At 29.6% G+C, this 17,964-nt stretch overlaps 1 protein-coding gene across 2 annotated transcripts; it reads right to left on the bottom strand.

The window, feature by feature from the left end:
- Positions 1 to 644: 644 nt before the first annotated feature.
- On the bottom strand, positions 645 to 17,414 carry LOC132746402 (hepatic leukemia factor-like). 2 transcript variants are annotated; one of them, XM_060735524.1, is made up of 4 exons: positions 16,897 to 17,414; positions 13,434 to 13,688; positions 11,184 to 11,405; positions 645 to 5,966 (listed from the first exon to the last, which is right to left on the bottom strand). In XM_060735524.1, exons 1-4 carry the CDS (start codon positions 16,994 to 16,996, stop codon positions 5,650 to 5,652), a joined length of 894 nt encoding a protein of 297 aa, XP_060591507.1. In that variant the 5' UTR covers positions 16,997 to 17,414; the 3' UTR covers positions 645 to 5,649. The 2 variants fall into 2 exon arrangements, with proteins under 2 accessions (XP_060591507.1, XP_060591508.1); XM_060735525.1 differs by having other exon boundaries at positions 13,446 to 13,688; positions 16,897 to 17,395.
- Between the last annotated feature and the right edge of the window lie 550 nt (positions 17,415 to 17,964).

Here is a 17,964-nt window from a genome sequence, read left to right as displayed (position 1 = left end):
TCATTAAAGGGCCAAAAAACATTAAACTGGAAAATACAGATGATCTGCACAACACTTTATTGACCATTGCTGTACATAAAGTTTGGATTAAATTTGCAACAAAGTTTTTGAGGAGTAGTCTAGACAAGTGCTGTGATAGACAATGGAGAAGAGATCCCTTAATGTCACCACGTCTCTGTTGTTGCCAACAAAAAATGGCTTTGTACATTTCAGAGTTGTGCCACTATAAAGAGCCAGAATTAACCATTGCTTTCCCTGCATGATCGTTTTGTTACTTTTGCTTTGATACACAATATTTGTGACACTAGTACTGTTAGGTTATGGTTACTTACTTCATCATTTAAAGTTTCTGCACCAAGTCTTTCACAATTTCATAATTGCTTTCATTTATTAATTTTAAAAGATAAATCATATATTTGTAGCAGCCATGTCTAATAGATATAATATGCCAGGATTTTCTTATGAAAATTGATGTTACAAACTTGCAATGTTATAAAAGATCAATTTCTCCCAGATCAGCTCATTTATGTCAGCTAGAGGGCCTTCTTTGTACATTATCAATAGAAGTCTCTTCACAGCTAAAATCTCTTCATAATAAACTAAGCAATTAATAAAATACAACATTTTTTACAAAATAACAAGTCTTTCTATTTTACGTTATTTTATTTAGCATACACATTTTAAACAGAGTAAAATTAGGTTAACACATCAAGTTTAAACCAAAAATCAGCAGCTAACAGTTGGAACTATGTACTTTTTTTCCTCGCTTGAACATCAATAATCAGTACAAGTCTAATTATTGTATTGTTATACAGTAATAAACAACATCTTAAAATACATACATGTTAAATATAAACTGTAACATATACTTCACTAATAAAATCTACGGTTTTAAGGCTTACCAATACTCTTATATATGTGTAAAACAATTATCATGTCCCTGAGATTTGGTTAAAATGTAATACTGCTAGTATAAGACACATAAAAACTGGTTTTCCCTCTCATCACAGGCAAAAAAATTCATATGTTACTTAATAATATACATGTAGTCATTCCTTTTTTTTCCAAGACAATTCTCACCTTACATAATTCAAATGGTTCAGTTGGCTACATAGAACTACTGGTAACCATGAAGATTAAACATGGTCTATAACCCAGTCAGGCACAAAGCACACCATCCCTGGGTCTTAGCATAGCTGGAAATTTCAATTAGCCCAATTAATGTGATTTTGATTTCGTACAAAATTCCGATAAAAAAATAGCATAACATGGGCAAGAAATGTTGTAGTTAAATTAAAATTTCTGTAGCCAAATTGATAAAATTTTGACCAATGGTTTATAGGTCCCTAAGACAGACACCTTTACCACTAGATTGTCACTCCCCTTCAGTCGTAAATTGGATCATCGCAAAGTTGTGAATAGAAGATCAACTGCACAATTATTAAAAATACTACATGACCAAAATATATCTAAAACTATAATTATAATTTATTTTCAAGAAAGTTGCAATTATATATAAAATTGAATTTACTTTAAAATTTTAGAATTGTTGAAAACATAAACTCAAACTCCTCCCAGTCAAAATTGATGACCAAACTTACTTTTACATTCTGTTCAATGAAAAGCAGACTCAGTCTGAATCAATGTCACAGATAAAAATCTATTTTAGCACATTAAAAAAAGAAATATCTCTCCATGCTAATGCACTAACTGTTAGTGTACCCATTAAAAATTTTGCAAGCTTTATTTGATATAAATTATAAAATTCTCATCAAACTATATATATACTATGCTTTCAATGTTTTTTTTTGTATACAAATTTCTTTTAGTTTCTCATCAAGTGGACAGATTGACAAAGCATTATTAATTCAACTTTGAGATATTTGTAATAAATTTATAGGAACAAGATTTAGTTTAAACAATACTTTATAGTGATACTATTTTCCAAAAATTATCTTAGTCTCTAAAACAACTAGAATAATTGTGTTACAATACATGTTACAATACAGTCAGTATGGTTTTGTTGAATTTTTGCATGACTGTATTACAAAAAGCAGCTTTCTTTTTCAATAAATATGTTTGACAGAATTATCAAAGGTTTGTATGTAAACAAATATTTACTTCCAATTCCACAACTTTCCTAGTTTGCTTAACTGTCTGAAAACATCAACATAACTATTTCAAGTTTACTATTTTCATTTTCATGTTATCGTGAATTTCATCTTATGGTGATCTGCAGTGGTGTTTAGTCTAAATAAAAATGTTTTCTTATATCAACACGACCACACATATGCTATATTTATAACTTAAATATAAACCAAGTAAAACTGGTGAACAAACATTTACTTTTTAGCTATATAAAAAACACAAATACGAAAATCATAAAAGAATGGCCATAAATTCTCCCTGATAATCCAACAATTACATCAAAAACACATTTATACTTTCACCGGTTTGTAAAACAATGATACATATACTGGCACTTTGGTAATCACAAACACAAATTTGAAGCTAAATTCATATTTGAATAAAGAAATGAACTAAAACAAAATCATCAAAATGTTTACATGAACAATGAGTAATGCCCAAAGAAAACGAATTACAGGTACAAGGGAGGTAACTCTGATAAAACTTTTTTCCATATCTTTCCAAAAACATCATACAAAACATATACATTTAATTTTAATTGTGATAAAAAATCTATTTTATTTTATTTTAAGTACCAAAGACATCATGTTCTGTTTGTAACACAAACATTATTTATCACCTCCATTGCAGAAATTGGACAGCTAAATAATAAGCATCATTTGTTACAGTTTCGTATCTTAACTTTGTCTGAATAATTTACTTTTGAGATTAAAAAAATTTGAAATTTTTTTTTAATAGACATTATTTTCATTCTCTTAGTCCTCGAATCAAAGTAACTTCATGACAGCAGTGAAAGTTTAAATTTGATTATTACTTTTTTACTAAAACTTGAATAGTATTCACATATTATTTTTTGTGGATTTTTTCTTATAGATGCCTGGTAAAGGGAATTCATCTCTAGTAGTATTATAAATGTTCTTATTGAAACAGATTTTTTTATATAATATTAACATAACTCTTCTGAATACTTGTCCTTGGATGATATAATGTAACATGCAATAAAACAAAATAATATACTTCACTATAATATTCTATACATGGATATCAATGATACAAATAATAACTTTGTAAGAGAAGCTGCATGGTCAAAAACTTATTAGGTGTTAAAAAATTTAGTCACAGGTTAGTATCACTAGTTATAGGTCAATTTAACTAGTTATAGATCAATATCACTAGTTACAGGTCAATATCACTAGTAACCGGTCAATATCACTAGTAACATGTTAATATTGCTAGTTACAGGTAAGAGGTCAGTATCACTAGTTCAACAGGTCAATATCAATAGTTACAGGTCAATATTACTTGCTATAGGTCAATATCACTAGTAACAGGTCAATATCACTAGTAACAGGTCAATATCACTAGTTACAGGCCAATATCACTAGTTACAGGTCAATATCACTTGTTATAGGCCAATATAACTAGTTACAGGTCAATATCGCTAGTTACAGGACAATCTCACTAATACCAAGTCAATATTGTGAAAATCAATCCTATAAAACTCAGTTTAGGAAATTTTAAAATATCTACTAGTGACATAATAATTTACCACTGCAACTTCTCTTACATGACAAACAATTCATACATATTTCTCTTTCAATACACACTTACCTACCATTATAAACACATACAATTATGCAAACAAATAGATTAAACTGAACACAAAATTGCAAATAAAAAACAGTGCACATTTGTGTTTACGGATTTCCATACATCCTTTTCAACTATTTACAAAATCATTATTGAATTATAAAATGACAAAAAATTCATGAGGACAATCTTTCCTCACAACTTTGAAATTTCATTGAAATTTTCATACATGTTTACTGAATTTGATATAGAAATTATTAGAATTGGTACTTACGTGTAAATGATACATACTATAGCAGCTATTGGAATTTTCTATATAATTTGAAAACAGATTTGAGCTTTAAGGAGAGAAAACAAACCACAATACCATAAGTACAATCATTCATTTAAAGATATCATTTACATGAAACAATAAAAAATTGTTTAAACTAATACTATAGGCATCTTGGAGTCACCAACACTGGAAATATTCAAAACTATATCAATTACTCATTCTCAATTATTCTACAGGAAAAAAATGTTACAAACACTTGCCAAAATGCTTATCTACTCTAAAAGATTTGCTATATTCCATTTAAAAGCACTTAAATATACTTTAATCATAAACGGAACACTTTATTTAAGAGCCTTATTTTCTCCACTAATATCCACATGATATGACTGTTTTTTAAATGAAGCACCAGTTTTAATTTCAATGAGCAGAAATGCCTATGGTTTTATACCCGGATGTTTTGCAAATATGAAAAACATTAGACAGGAAGGCAACAGTTAGAAAAAAACATGGAGACTTTCATGTAATAATGAACAAAGGTGAAATACACACACTATGAAACAAGCATATCTAACAGGAATAAACAATTCTATAATGGCTATTGAGTATCAAAACAACAAATTATATGTAAATCCCTGAACATTGGTTAAAACTGAACACGATATTTGACCGGTATATATATATATATCAGTACCCTAAATACTGAGCGAGTATTCCTGAACTACTTACGGAAAAAATATAATTTCTCTATCTTCTTTTTAAAACAATATACTGAGCAAATTCTTAAAGAGTTTAAAAATGTAGGTACCCGTAACATATCAGACAATATTAAAATCAAAATTGTTTTTATATGTTGTACATGATGACCTCTGAATATATTTTAAGTTAATGAATTCATAGGATTGGCTTAAACTAATGGTAAACTGCTGGAAACAACAAAGTAACTTTTCTTTTGCTATGTAGCACTACAAGAACAATAAATTGAGCAATGTATTTTGCTCTAAGAAATCATACACTTCTTTAAAAGTTTTCTGTAAAATAAAATTCCTCCACTATGAATATTTCGTCTGAGCTCTAAATAAGTATTTGTCTATTCCATATTGAAGATCATTGGTTTTGTCACATTCTAATTTAAGCAGCTTGCAACAATAGTAAAACAAATTGAAAACTGGGTCAATAATCTTCAGCACCGACCTCAAAAATAAAAGATTCTTGTAATTATTACTTCCATACAAGCAATTAATGGCTACAAATAAGGTCATATTAACTGACCCAGTTTTGCAAGTTGTCACCCTTGACGGTTTTATTTACAACATCATAATTACATCATGCTAACTATAATACTTTAAAATGATATACAATGAATCCCTGAGTAAAACCTGAGTGATTAAAATGAATTAAGGTAAAATTGTCAACAAAGAACATGAAATAGCACAAAAAAAACATAAACACATCAACAAGAAATATCAATAATATTATCACTGTAGCAATCTAACGCTACTGGCAGTCAAAGAACCTTTCATACCATCACATGACCTTGAAAGGTCAAGTGAAAGTTAAAGGTCATGGATTCTAAATTGCAAAATATATAACAATATATATCTAATTGTTTCTATGAAGTTTTGTGTCAGAAGTGACAGTTAATGTCTAGAAGCTCGTTTTTGTAACAAGAGTTGCCGTAATGAGTTGGCTTCCTCGCGCAATGTCGTAACTTGAGCTCTTAAAATGGCATTTTCTTTCTCCAGGAAACTTGCACGTATTGCTATCTCATCTTCTCTTGCTTTTCTGGCATCTCGTGACTTTTTTGCTGCATTGTTGTTTCTCTTGCGACGTTCGAAATATTTATCATCTTTAGCATCATCAGGTATTGCTTTTTTCTCACTACGCGGTCGCTTCTGGCCTTGATTTACAGCTGCCAGAGCTCGTGCAAGTGTGGGATTTGTAACTGGATCTGGAACTAAAGACAAGAAATTTGCACAAATTACTTTGTTTCAAACTTATGTCACGCAAAAATAGCAATTAGACTTGCACACATATTATTTTTGTTTCCTCTAAAACATGTTTTTTTGTTTTCAGAATACTTCCTTCCATCATTTTCTTTTCTTTTTCAATATCTCCTTTACTTAAATTCTGGGATATAGCAAAAATAGCAAATATTGGTGCTCTAAAAAATGAGACGTATCATAAAAATTTAGTGTTTAAGTAATTTTTGTAACTTATGTACACTACTATATGCACCTAATAACCCCAGACCAATCTCATTTGCCAATATTTGGAAAGATATTATCTCATCAGTGATAACCAGTCAATGTGTTATGTTTTTCCAATAGCTCCTGTGTAACCATGATTAATTCAATGAGAGCTTCTGGGTAACAATGATTGTTTATTTATAGTTATATAACCAGTCTAGGTAAAGGACTAAATTAGAGCAGGTAACAAAAGGCTCCCCAGACACAATTCTCAAATCTCGCACAAACATTACATCAAATTATGCCTTTAAATAAATTCATTTTATAGTATGTAGGTCAACATCTATGAAAATTGCACACTCTTAAAAAAATGTATGGTCAAACCTTTAAAACAAATCATAATGCTTCATTATCAAAATCTACATTGATAATATTGTATACAAATTGAAATGATTTTTTGATAATACATAATACAATAAGATAAATAAGATTTTGTCTAATGTAAATTTAATAGTTTGAATCATTATCTTTGTATGATTTAGTAGTGAAAATTTAAGGGTTAATTTAAAAAAAAAAAAGATAAAAAAAAATCACCCTGTGTTTTTATCTTAAAAATATTTCAGTGTTTATTTGAAATAACCATGAGATAAAATCAATCATTTTTTTATGTTAAGTTTTAATATACATCAATTATTTATACAATTTCCCTTACTTTTATCAAAACTTATTTAAAAATAGTGTCAATTTTTGTTCTCTTTTGTATAATAGACAAACATAAAAACATGTTCCCTGTTGTCATAATATGAAACCCCTGAAAGCAGTTACCAATGAACGAGCATCTGAATATTCTATTTCTATCGCTTTCCCTTTCTCTGCCGTCACAATAAGTAAACCCCAGCAAAAATGAGCCAATAAATGGGCATGCTCTGGAGTGCGGTACTCTGTACTCCAGTTAACACACTGTGCATGTATATGTATACGATTTAACTCTGACACATTTCCAACAGAGAGGTCCCCAAACTATGATACAATTTAATATGAAAGCTTTCAATTAAATCAAATTATTTCTTACTGTAATACAATATCTGGGGAAATAAGTAAAGCTTTCAATTAAAACTGTAATACAATATCTGGGGAAATAATGATAATATAAATTGGTTATTAAACTAATAACTGTTGAACAAAAAATTGTCCGGCCTACTTGTAAATGAGTTGTTGTAAACATTCAAGCAGCTGCTGTAGAAACCAATAACTTTTATTTCCTTATAACCTAAACTTAGTTTTGAAAATTTGTCTTGTACAAACTCAGCACAACTTTTGAGATATAATATGTGATTAATGGAAATTGAAACCCTGAAATGCCTGTTGAAACTGGTAATTACTAGAACTTTAAATTATAATTTGAGCAATCTTTCAGATTGTGCATATATTTGAACATCACTTGAAATTTAAAGACCCATTATGCTTCAGAAACGCTTATATTTTTTTATTTTTCAAAAGCTTTTTTATTTTTAGTGTACTTTTATAGTTTTCAAAAAGTTATTTTGTATGGAAATCAAAATACTTGGTTTACATGATGCAACTTTTACGACAAATAATTTCACAGTTGGCATTACTTTTTTAGGTATAAAGCATCTAACATGTTCTAAAACATAATATCACTAAATAGTTGACAACTGGTAAACGAACAAATACAGGATAAGAAGAATTATTCTGTACCCCACATAGAAGATAAATTTGAGTATGGACTCGTGTAATTTGGTGCCACATTGCTCAAACTCATCTGTGTAAAATCAGCTGAATTTCCCAGCATGCCTTGTGGCTGATAATAATTCCGTGTTGACTCGAGGAATCTTTCCATCATGTCACCCATCGTTAACTTCCAGATTAGTTATATAGTTTAAACTTTCACCTTGTTTAATATGAATATTTCCTATGTTTTTATTACACAAATTAACACAATATTACTCCTTAAAACAAGTTGTTATATCAATCACTTTGTAATAAATTTTATAATATCTCAACACCACATTTCACTCGGAACAACTTTCTTTCCATAACACTACAGGCACTATAATATCTATATATTTTAATTTATTTTCTCAAAAAATGTTACCTAGAGGTATCAAATTAAACATTAATGTTTTTCTGTTTTTTTTATGGTTGTTGTTTTTTTCTTTTCTTCAAAAATCAGCAATTAAACAAATTAGCTTCTCAATAAATTGATTGTACACTCTGGTTTTAAACTCATAAATGACGGTAACTTTAAGAAGTCACGGTAAAGTAAGCAAAATCCCAGACAGATTTAATTGAATATACCTGCGATATTTTATGCAAAGTTATGCAATATTAGATGACCAATCACTACTTACGTGTGGGGGAACCCCTGAGGGTAATAACAAACTTAAAAACCAATACACAGAAGGTAGTATCTACAATATTTACTACATGATCAATTGATTACCTCATGATTATTGAATACTATATATTATATAGTAAATGCTGTATTATACCACAAAACAACAGTAGTTATTATACTTTCTGTATTCAGTACCACACTTTCTTATAATATCCAATAACTTTTATTCTTAAATTTGAATTTTTAGTTTAAAACAATTTATTACATGCTTTCCAGTGATTTATAGAAATATATCAGTGAACTACAAAACTGATATTTTCACTGTTTAAAACAGTGAAATTATCAATTTGATAATTTCACTGTTTTAAGTCCCTTACATTGTTTCAGAGAAATACCAGCGTGCACAGTACTGGAGACCAACTTAATAACTTGACGTTGTAAATGACTCAGTTTACGATGTCACATTGTATTATTATTTGGCCCCTTTTCATTTAGTATTAGATTAAAATGTCTTTTAAAACGTTTCCTTGCATATAATAAAAAGAAAATTTGTTTAGTTTAGTGTAAAATCGATATATATTTCACCTTGTGAACACCAAAAGTTCATATTTCACTCGTGGCTGCGCCACTCATGAAATATTTCTTCTGGTGCCCACTTGGTGAAATATATTCCAATCTTATACTGAACTAAACATAACATGAGCTTTTACAAGCTAGTGTATAATTATTATAACATCATGTATGAAATTTAGATGATTGGGATAAAAAAAGTTGCAAATTTGATATTTTCTAAATAAAATTTTATACAAATAATAAAACACCAGTTTTTTTTCCATTAGGTTTGTAAAAACCCATTGTGCACCTTTTTATTCATTTGAGAGTAGAGCTAGTAAGACTTAAGACAAGCTTAACAGCAATTTGATGTAACTAGCTTACTATCATGTTATTAACAAACAAAAAATTCTAAAACATAATCCATGAGGTAAAAAAAAACCTACTTAAAGTCTTAAATATGTAGGGCACACATATTCTTTTTGTATTTGATATATTCTTTATAAATTATATATTTTTTAAAAATTTCATGTTAACTGATTTTTTTGTAAGTTTTGTTATGAAATTTCAAATTAACTAAAAATCTAATTATTTTGTTATGTTTTGTTATTAAATTTCATATCAACTGAAAAACAAGACCTTTTTGTCAATTAAATTTCACTTTGGCCATTCTCTAATATTCAAGAAAACTAACATCTTATCAATTAATTGCAAATTTGAAGATGAGGGTAAAGTACAATGATTTTATTATTTTTCAGATTTTTTGTTACCTTGTGGGGAAATTTGTCCAAAATAATTGTTTTTAAAATGCATATTTTTTTAATTTTTGAGAATGTAATTTTGTAAGATTTTTAAGATATTTTTTTGTCTTTTAATTTTAACTTTAAGCCTGGTTTCTTTGGTTTGATTTTATCATATAGCAAATCTAGGAAGCAGTTTATCTAAAAGCAAATATATTGGTAAAAACATTTCCTAAAAATAAAACTAATGTATCGCTAAATTAAAAGATATTTTGCCCCTTGCGTAAAAAGCCTTAATATCACCATGAACAATAAAAAAAATCTTTATCACCAGGATGCTTTGAAAATAAAATCTTTATCACCAAGATGCTTTGAAAATAGTCATTAAAGGAGCCTATGATTAGGTGTTGGAAATGTTTGCCTTTAGTAGTTTTCTTCTTGTCCACATATTGACTTCATGTAGAATATACCATTATTTTGGCATATTTCTTATCTTTGTATTATAAACATGACACGACGTTACATATTCAATGCCATATTAGGGATCACTTCTACCATATATGTAAAATTACTGTAACTGTGAACATGTGATCTATGTGACCACATTAAGATTTTCAATCGTGTCACAATCATGTACCTAATGTCTTACTTCTCTTATCTAACAATGGAATAGTACTCATATAACTTCATGTTCTAAATTCCTTATATAACCATACATGTTTTACAAAAGTTTGACAAATGCATTGATACAGTAATTTACCTTTTTTAAAATTCATTTTCAATTCTTTTTCATTGTTTTCCTCAGAAAGGATGTATTTAATTTATTCCCGTACTTTTCCTCCCTCCTCTTACAAGCAGAATAAATGTAAGATTAAAATTCTCACAGAAAAGTAAGTCTTTAATTTTGGCAGCTTATTTTTCTCCATGATGTATATAATGGTCTCCTTTGAATTCCCGTCCATCAAAATAGTAAACATCACAATTAAATTGACTTAAATACATATTTAGTATCATTTTAATTAGTGAATAACTAAATTTAAAATTTATAGTTTATCTTTTGGCAGATAATAACTTTTAAGGACATAAATGGTGACATGTCCGGGTTCGTACACTCAGTGCCTAAAAGGGCAGATGGACCATTATTACGCCAAGAATACACACATAAACATATAAGTTAGTGGGAATACTTGCATTGTTACGAACATGTACATTCAAAGTGCTATTTTTCAATAACTTAATATATGTAAAATATTATTGTAAAATTTTTTTATTTTTAAAACTAAAATCTATAAATCATGTTTACAAACTAAGAAATTTATTATCAGTTATCTTACGAGGGGCTTCATGATCCATCATTCCCGGAGGCTCTCCGCCCATACCACTTCTAGGTTGAGTAATCCTTTTGTCTGACAATCGTCTCATAGGAACAGGTTTTGCTAATAGGTTATGGTTGAATGAAGATGGCATGCCCACCATTGATGCTGGGTGCATGTTGCTGTGGTAACTAGATTGTTGCGCAGAATGTGCTTGTACACCTTTAGGATCATCGGGACTTCCTGTTTGAGAACAAAGTTACAAACACTTTTTTTAATGATTATTATTTATACTAAAAAAATCTGAAATTTATATTATTTAACTGTCATTTAAAAATGAAAGAATCTTTTATCTCCTCCAAATATGGCTGCCATGATCATTGATGACATGATTTCACAGCCAAGCTAATATTTTGTTGCTAAATTTTATTACATGTGAAGTACTGATACTGAAAACATACCATAAAATTGATTGATGAACTATATTAAACTAATAAAAAATACTTTAAATCTTATTGGACCATGTTTTAGAATTACTTACGCTTAAGGAAATTCTAAATTTAGAATCATTTGGTTTGTGTCTGACATTTTTCTTATAACTATATTCATTATTGGAAGCCAATGGTCAAGGGCCATGTTTAATTCTCAGGGGAATTATCAAAGATATGCACTCAGGGGAATTATCAAAGATATGCACTCAGGGGAATTATCAAAGATATGCAAACAAAGAGTATGATTTTGTTTAAAAATAGACTTAAATGTACATAAAAGATATTTCAATGCAAGCCAAATTCCTTAAGTGACATTATGCCGCCACCCAAGAGTATATAGTGAACAGGCGAATATCAAAATAAGTTTTCATTTTGCCATAATTCCTTTTAATTCAATAATTAACTTCCCATAATCAATAAATAATGCACAGATCCAAATATTTTTTTTGTAAATATCTATTAGAATTTACCTATAACGCTCAGTTTATAAAAAGATAGGGGCAGTCTTTTTATATTTTAGGCAGATTTTACAATTTATCCTGAAACGTTTCTATATCAACTGTTGGTCAAAGCCATTTTAATCTCAGGAACTTATCAAAAGATATCAAACAAAGAGTATGTTTTGTTTTAAATAGAAAATTACATATGAGATCAATGCAATTAGAACTCGGCAAGCAAATTTTAGTGGTCAAACTCAAACTGCTACTTGCAAGCATTTCCATTAGATGAAAATAATTGCTAAAGCAAAGATCATTTATTAATTACAGTCACTTTGTAAATTGTATAGGTCTAAATGGAAACAAAAACAAAGATAATTTCTACAAAGAAAACTTATTTCATATGCAAAAATAATTCCTCTAAATATGTCATGGTGATTGAAATTGGGCAAAAAAGCAAAGAGGGGTGTGGCACTAAAAAAATAAAATAAAAGAAATTGGAAGGTGAAAATTTATATTTGAAAAATAATTGTCTTTTATATGAAAGAATAAAAGTATTGAAAAGCTGACTTCTATTGGTGACCATTAGGTCCCTGATTTTTAAGTACTCTCTATACTTAAACTCTAGGACAATTTTCACAATTATTTTATTTTTGATATTAATATTTTCTTCATAAATTTGTATGACATCAAATCCATAATAACTTAAAAGTTGAAAGCTTTTTACGAAAAACCCAAACAAGACCATTGTACTATTTATTTAACATTAAGACATTTTATTAACAACTTTTCAACATGATTAATAGCAAGGTATTTTTCAACAACAAACACATTACACCTTCCCTTCACATAACAGTCGAGTGTACTGTCGACTTTAATTTTTGACCTTCATGTGACCAATATATTATATTCATTTGATGTACAACAATCAGAGATCCCTTGTTTGACCTTTGTTATCTCAATAATGAACAACTGTGGTAAACAGTTGCACCCTTCACATCAGGTAATCTAAATTATCATGTTTGACTTATTATGAAGATAGCAACATAGGTCGGTCAAGTTGGAACAGTTATCAAAACTGCTCTTTCAAAAAAATACAATTTTGTTTTGATACAGTTATTTTATTTCTTGTTAGTTTCAATAATAGACTTTTGATTCTAAGAGTTAATAATATATGATTATATCATGTTATCTTCTGAAAAATACCATTCAAAGTAAAGGAAAGACAATATTACAATGGTATGACATTAACTTTAAAAGCCGAGTTATTATTCTACATGTATAAATACCAAATACAAAACATGTGCTAGTCTTTAAAAACCAGAGCCTTTTTCATTTTTCACCTGAAGCCTCACCTGGAGGGGTTGGCGGAAGACCTTTCTCTGGTTTGAGGGCAAAATTTACGGCATTTTCGTATGCACTTGAGGCTGCCGCAGCCTGGCTCATCATGCTTGCAATGAGTGCCTCTTGGTTGCCATGGTTACCAGACATCATATTTGACATTACGAGGCTCTCCATCATAGCCGAGGACATTCCGGACGGAAATTGCTCTGTGTAAAAACCAGGCCCTGCCTTACTTTGCTGACTTTGACCATCTCCTGCAAGACAAATAAAATTTTCCTACTTAATTTTCATAAAGATTTGTCTCATAAATAAATTACTGGAATGATTCAATTTACCAAAAATTTACAAATAACACTCCTTCACTACTTTTTTTCTTTGAATTTCATTGTGGTTCATTCAGCCTCAACTAATTTATTCATTCATTTATTTATTTAGAAAAACTTATATCAGAAATGTATTTTTTTCCCCTTTAACTGCCTCTACATTAAACTAAAATAATATTTATAGGTAGTAGTAAATATGGATTAAATGTCATAATATGTCATTCTGCCATTATAGTAATACCCAATTACAAGCCAATCCTCTTACACAAATCCCACCTAGCCACCAGCAGAATGAGTGAATAGGTACAAAATGTAATAATATAGACCAAGAATTTAGCCATTCCCTATTTTTTGGACTGTCAAGCAACTTAGTCAATACGGACAAACTGGCCTATAAATGTATTCTTCAAATACTGTGAAACTTCAAAATCTTCACCCTTTAGACTCTGCTAGGAGAACTAGACTAGGCTCTATATCACTTTGCTGACCCAAATTGACAACTTCATGTCATGATGGAAATTCCAAAAACGAAAGCCAGAAAAGTCCATTTAAACAACATTGTACAGGGTTTGGTATCAACAGATTTTAAATCATCAGACCAATTTTGAAACATGTAACAATCACCTTTGACTGTTCAAACCTACCAAAAAAAAGGTAAACACACAACAAAAGCAGTGAAGTTACAATATATATGACTGGAGCATTTTGGCCTCTTGAGTTATCCCTTTATATACAATTTAAGTTTCAAGTTAATGTTACCTGTTCTGGCTCTTTAAAATATTATAATAAATGTGAATTTAAGTGCTAAGAAAGGGGCACAACTTTGTCAAAATGCAATACAGAGTTATTAGGTCTTGGCCTGCTGATCTTGAAGAATTGTAGAACTTAGCCTGATGAACTTGTGATTAGTGAGATGAACTTGTGATAAGTGATTCTTCATTCTTCCAATATATCATGTGAATAAATCATGACTAATCAAAGTGATGAGAGAAAAAGGTATGTTTTTGACAGCCTGCACTATAGTATAAGACAAGGTACAGCATTCCTGTAATTTTGTAAATTGATAGTAGTTCAAAAACAAATTACAATAATGATTTTAAACTTTAATATTTAAAATTCAGATATTTTTCAGTTACAACAGTCAGGCAAGTTAAATATCGCATACCCAGCGGATGATTGACTCCCGACTGTAAATGATCATCGAAAACCATTATTATCATCAAAAGATGAGAGAGATACCAATTTAATGCATCAAAGTCAATTTTCAAACAGTTTCCTGTTAGTTTTATATCAGCTTCAGTACAAAATTATCACTAGCAAATGACCTTATGACCTTTAAATCCCACAAAATTTTGACCTTTGCAAGGGTACTTCAACCTATCCCAGTAATTATAAAATAATTTCATTCTGCAGTGTCCCCTCAGAGAATACAATCCAAGTTATTTAAGGGTTAAAATCCTACATTTTAACATTCCACCAAGTTGAATCAGTCATTTGTCATAAAAAAAATCCTTTATATGAAAATACGGTATGATGTACAAATTTCTCCTCCCTTCTAAAACAAGAAAAGGCTTTCTATTGTCATACATTTTTGCACAATTTTCTTTACAGCTTGATATATATTATTATCAAATATTGACAGAAAAAATATTATGAAAAAGATATATAATTAAAACACATTAAAATAAACTCTTGCCATATTTGAGAATGATTCCTGAAAAAAACAACAAAAAAACAAACAAGGAATATGATTTTGTAAATAATACAAATATTGTATTAAAATCCCTTTCATTTTTGGGCTAATAAATAATGATATTTATGAGTATTGAAATTAAATATAACTAACTTTAACAAGTTTGAAGAAAATGATTATACTGGAACAAAAAGTTCAAGAGATTATACTGGATCAAAAAGTTCAAGATAAAAACAGATAATTGTAGAAATTTTACATTTCTATTTTATTTAACTGGGAAATCACAACTATTTCAAGTTTGAAGTGAATAAAACAGAATTAATAATTATGAAATACATTTTTGTACCTTGTTTTAGTAAATTATTGTTATCAAATATAATAAACAATGAAGTTGTTACTGTATAATAATATAGTTATGATAAGTTATCTGACAATATGTATTTAACATTTCATTAAAGCTAATAATTTTAAAATTTCAGTTCATCATTCAAGGATTTCTTTTTTATCCAAGGGGTTCATAAAATTTCGAAAAGGGGTTGGGTGTTTGGCATTATCTAGTTTCACAGGGTGTCACACTCACAGGTCAAATTTTTGCTGGTTTTCACCAGATTTTGTGTGATTTTCAACCAAAAACCTGCATTTCCATTAATATAATTGATGTTCAATACAGAATTTTTTTTTGAACACAAAATACAAGTTGTTTTTTTAAAAGGTTTTTTTTTCAAATTATTTTTTTTCTTTGCAGTTATTGTATAAATTTATTTTGTATGAAAATAGTGACATATTTAGTTCTTTTTTTTTTCAGAAAGTTTTCTATTATTTTGTTACATTTGTCTGTTTCTTTCACTGCAACTAATATGACACGGTTTTGCTTTTCAGGAGCATACTCAAATAAAAAAATGTTGCTTTCCATAAGCTGATTCCTATAGTAGTTGTCATTTTGGTCTGAGACCTGTGCATACATGAAATTGGTTAATTCCTCAGGAATTTAAAGTTGTTTCTGGTGGACTGCTATTCAATTAAATACTTCAATCAATTACCTCCATATTTTAAAAGGTGTTTTTAATGCAACTACAACCTCTATCATGCAAACACGTGCGTGGAAAAAAACCCATTCATAATAATAAAGTAGGTCAAGCTACGGGTCAGAACGCACTGACCACTACTATCCTATGGTCAAACAAACATGGCCTCTAAATACCGTTTCACAGCAACTTTCCGCGCAGTATTTCTTGAAAGTCTTGTCACTCACTACACCAATATCACTCAAAAAATCTTACGCAGATTTTAAGCGTAATTAGCGCAAGATTTTGCATAGTTACAAAACAATTAAGTCGCCGAGAAAGTGTTATAAACTATTATATAATGGTCTATGTGTTACGAGTGAAATGGCAACGTTCGGAGGGCAGAGGTCGAAAGCACATGAACTACGTAAACAATATTTACCCAAGTTTTCGGACGTTCCTCTGGTTCCGTATCCAGACATCTGCGACATTAAAGCATTATCCATTTGTCCCGTGTATTCACAAAATGTTCCATCAGCCATTTTTTGTTGTTTTTAAGTAAAAAGTAAACAAATAAGGTGTGGATTAGGAGATAGCCATTACGTCATTACGGCTTGTTGATTTCAGAATGCGCAATAGGGCCACTCCATTATCACGATATGAAGCACAGCTAAATAGATAACAGTTCACAGGGGCAAAATATTAAAATATTACACAAATTGTTTGACATATATGATAGAGATTACGTTATCTATGCTATTTTAACAAAAGTGATAAAATATGACGAACATATTGGTGTATTTGTGAAAGTATATACAACCTAGCACCCCTGTACATTTGAGTAAGTTAACCGTTCCGATAACTGACCAGTCACGTGACATAACTGGACACTGTTGAGGGTGCCTAAGGGTAATCCAAACTTCCGCCTACGAAATACACAATGATTTATGATGTGTTAAAGAACAAATAAAAGACGTAATTTTTATTAATTAATTCAATGTATGTTGAAATACTCATTTGTTCAAAATTTGAATAAATACATTAAAAAAAACACACACACACAAAAACAAACGACCAAATAAAATGATTATAATAAAATTGTTGCATCCATAGCCAAAGATTTAATATGGGACCAGAATACATATTTTTTGGGGTCCCATATTTGATTTACAATTGTAGATCTATATATGAGCCGTGTCACGACAAAACCAACATAATGGGTTTGCGACCAGCATGGATCCAGACCAGCCTGGGCATGCGCGCAGTCTGATCAGGATCCATGCTGTTCGCTATCAGTTTCTCCACTTGTTATAGAGTATGTAAGCGAACAGCATGGATCCTGATCAGACTGCGCATTTGGGCAGGCTGGTCTGGATCCATGCTGATCGCAAATACACTATGTTGGTTTTGTCGTGACGCGGCTCATATATTAACTTGAGGGAAGTGAGGGACGATAATTTGAATAATGTTATCAATTATTTCATAAAAGAAAAAAAACTCTATTTTAAAG

The sequence above is a fragment of the Ruditapes philippinarum genome, unplaced genomic scaffold (assembly GCF_026571515.1).
Source record: "Ruditapes philippinarum isolate M1 unplaced genomic scaffold, ASM2657151v2 ctg2683_1_1_1_1, whole genome shotgun sequence".
In the NCBI taxonomy this organism is placed as follows: Eukaryota; Metazoa; Mollusca; class Bivalvia; order Venerida; family Veneridae; genus Ruditapes; species Ruditapes philippinarum.
The sequence above is the reverse complement of the archived record's forward strand: the minus strand, read 5'-3'. Positions and strand labels throughout refer to the sequence as shown.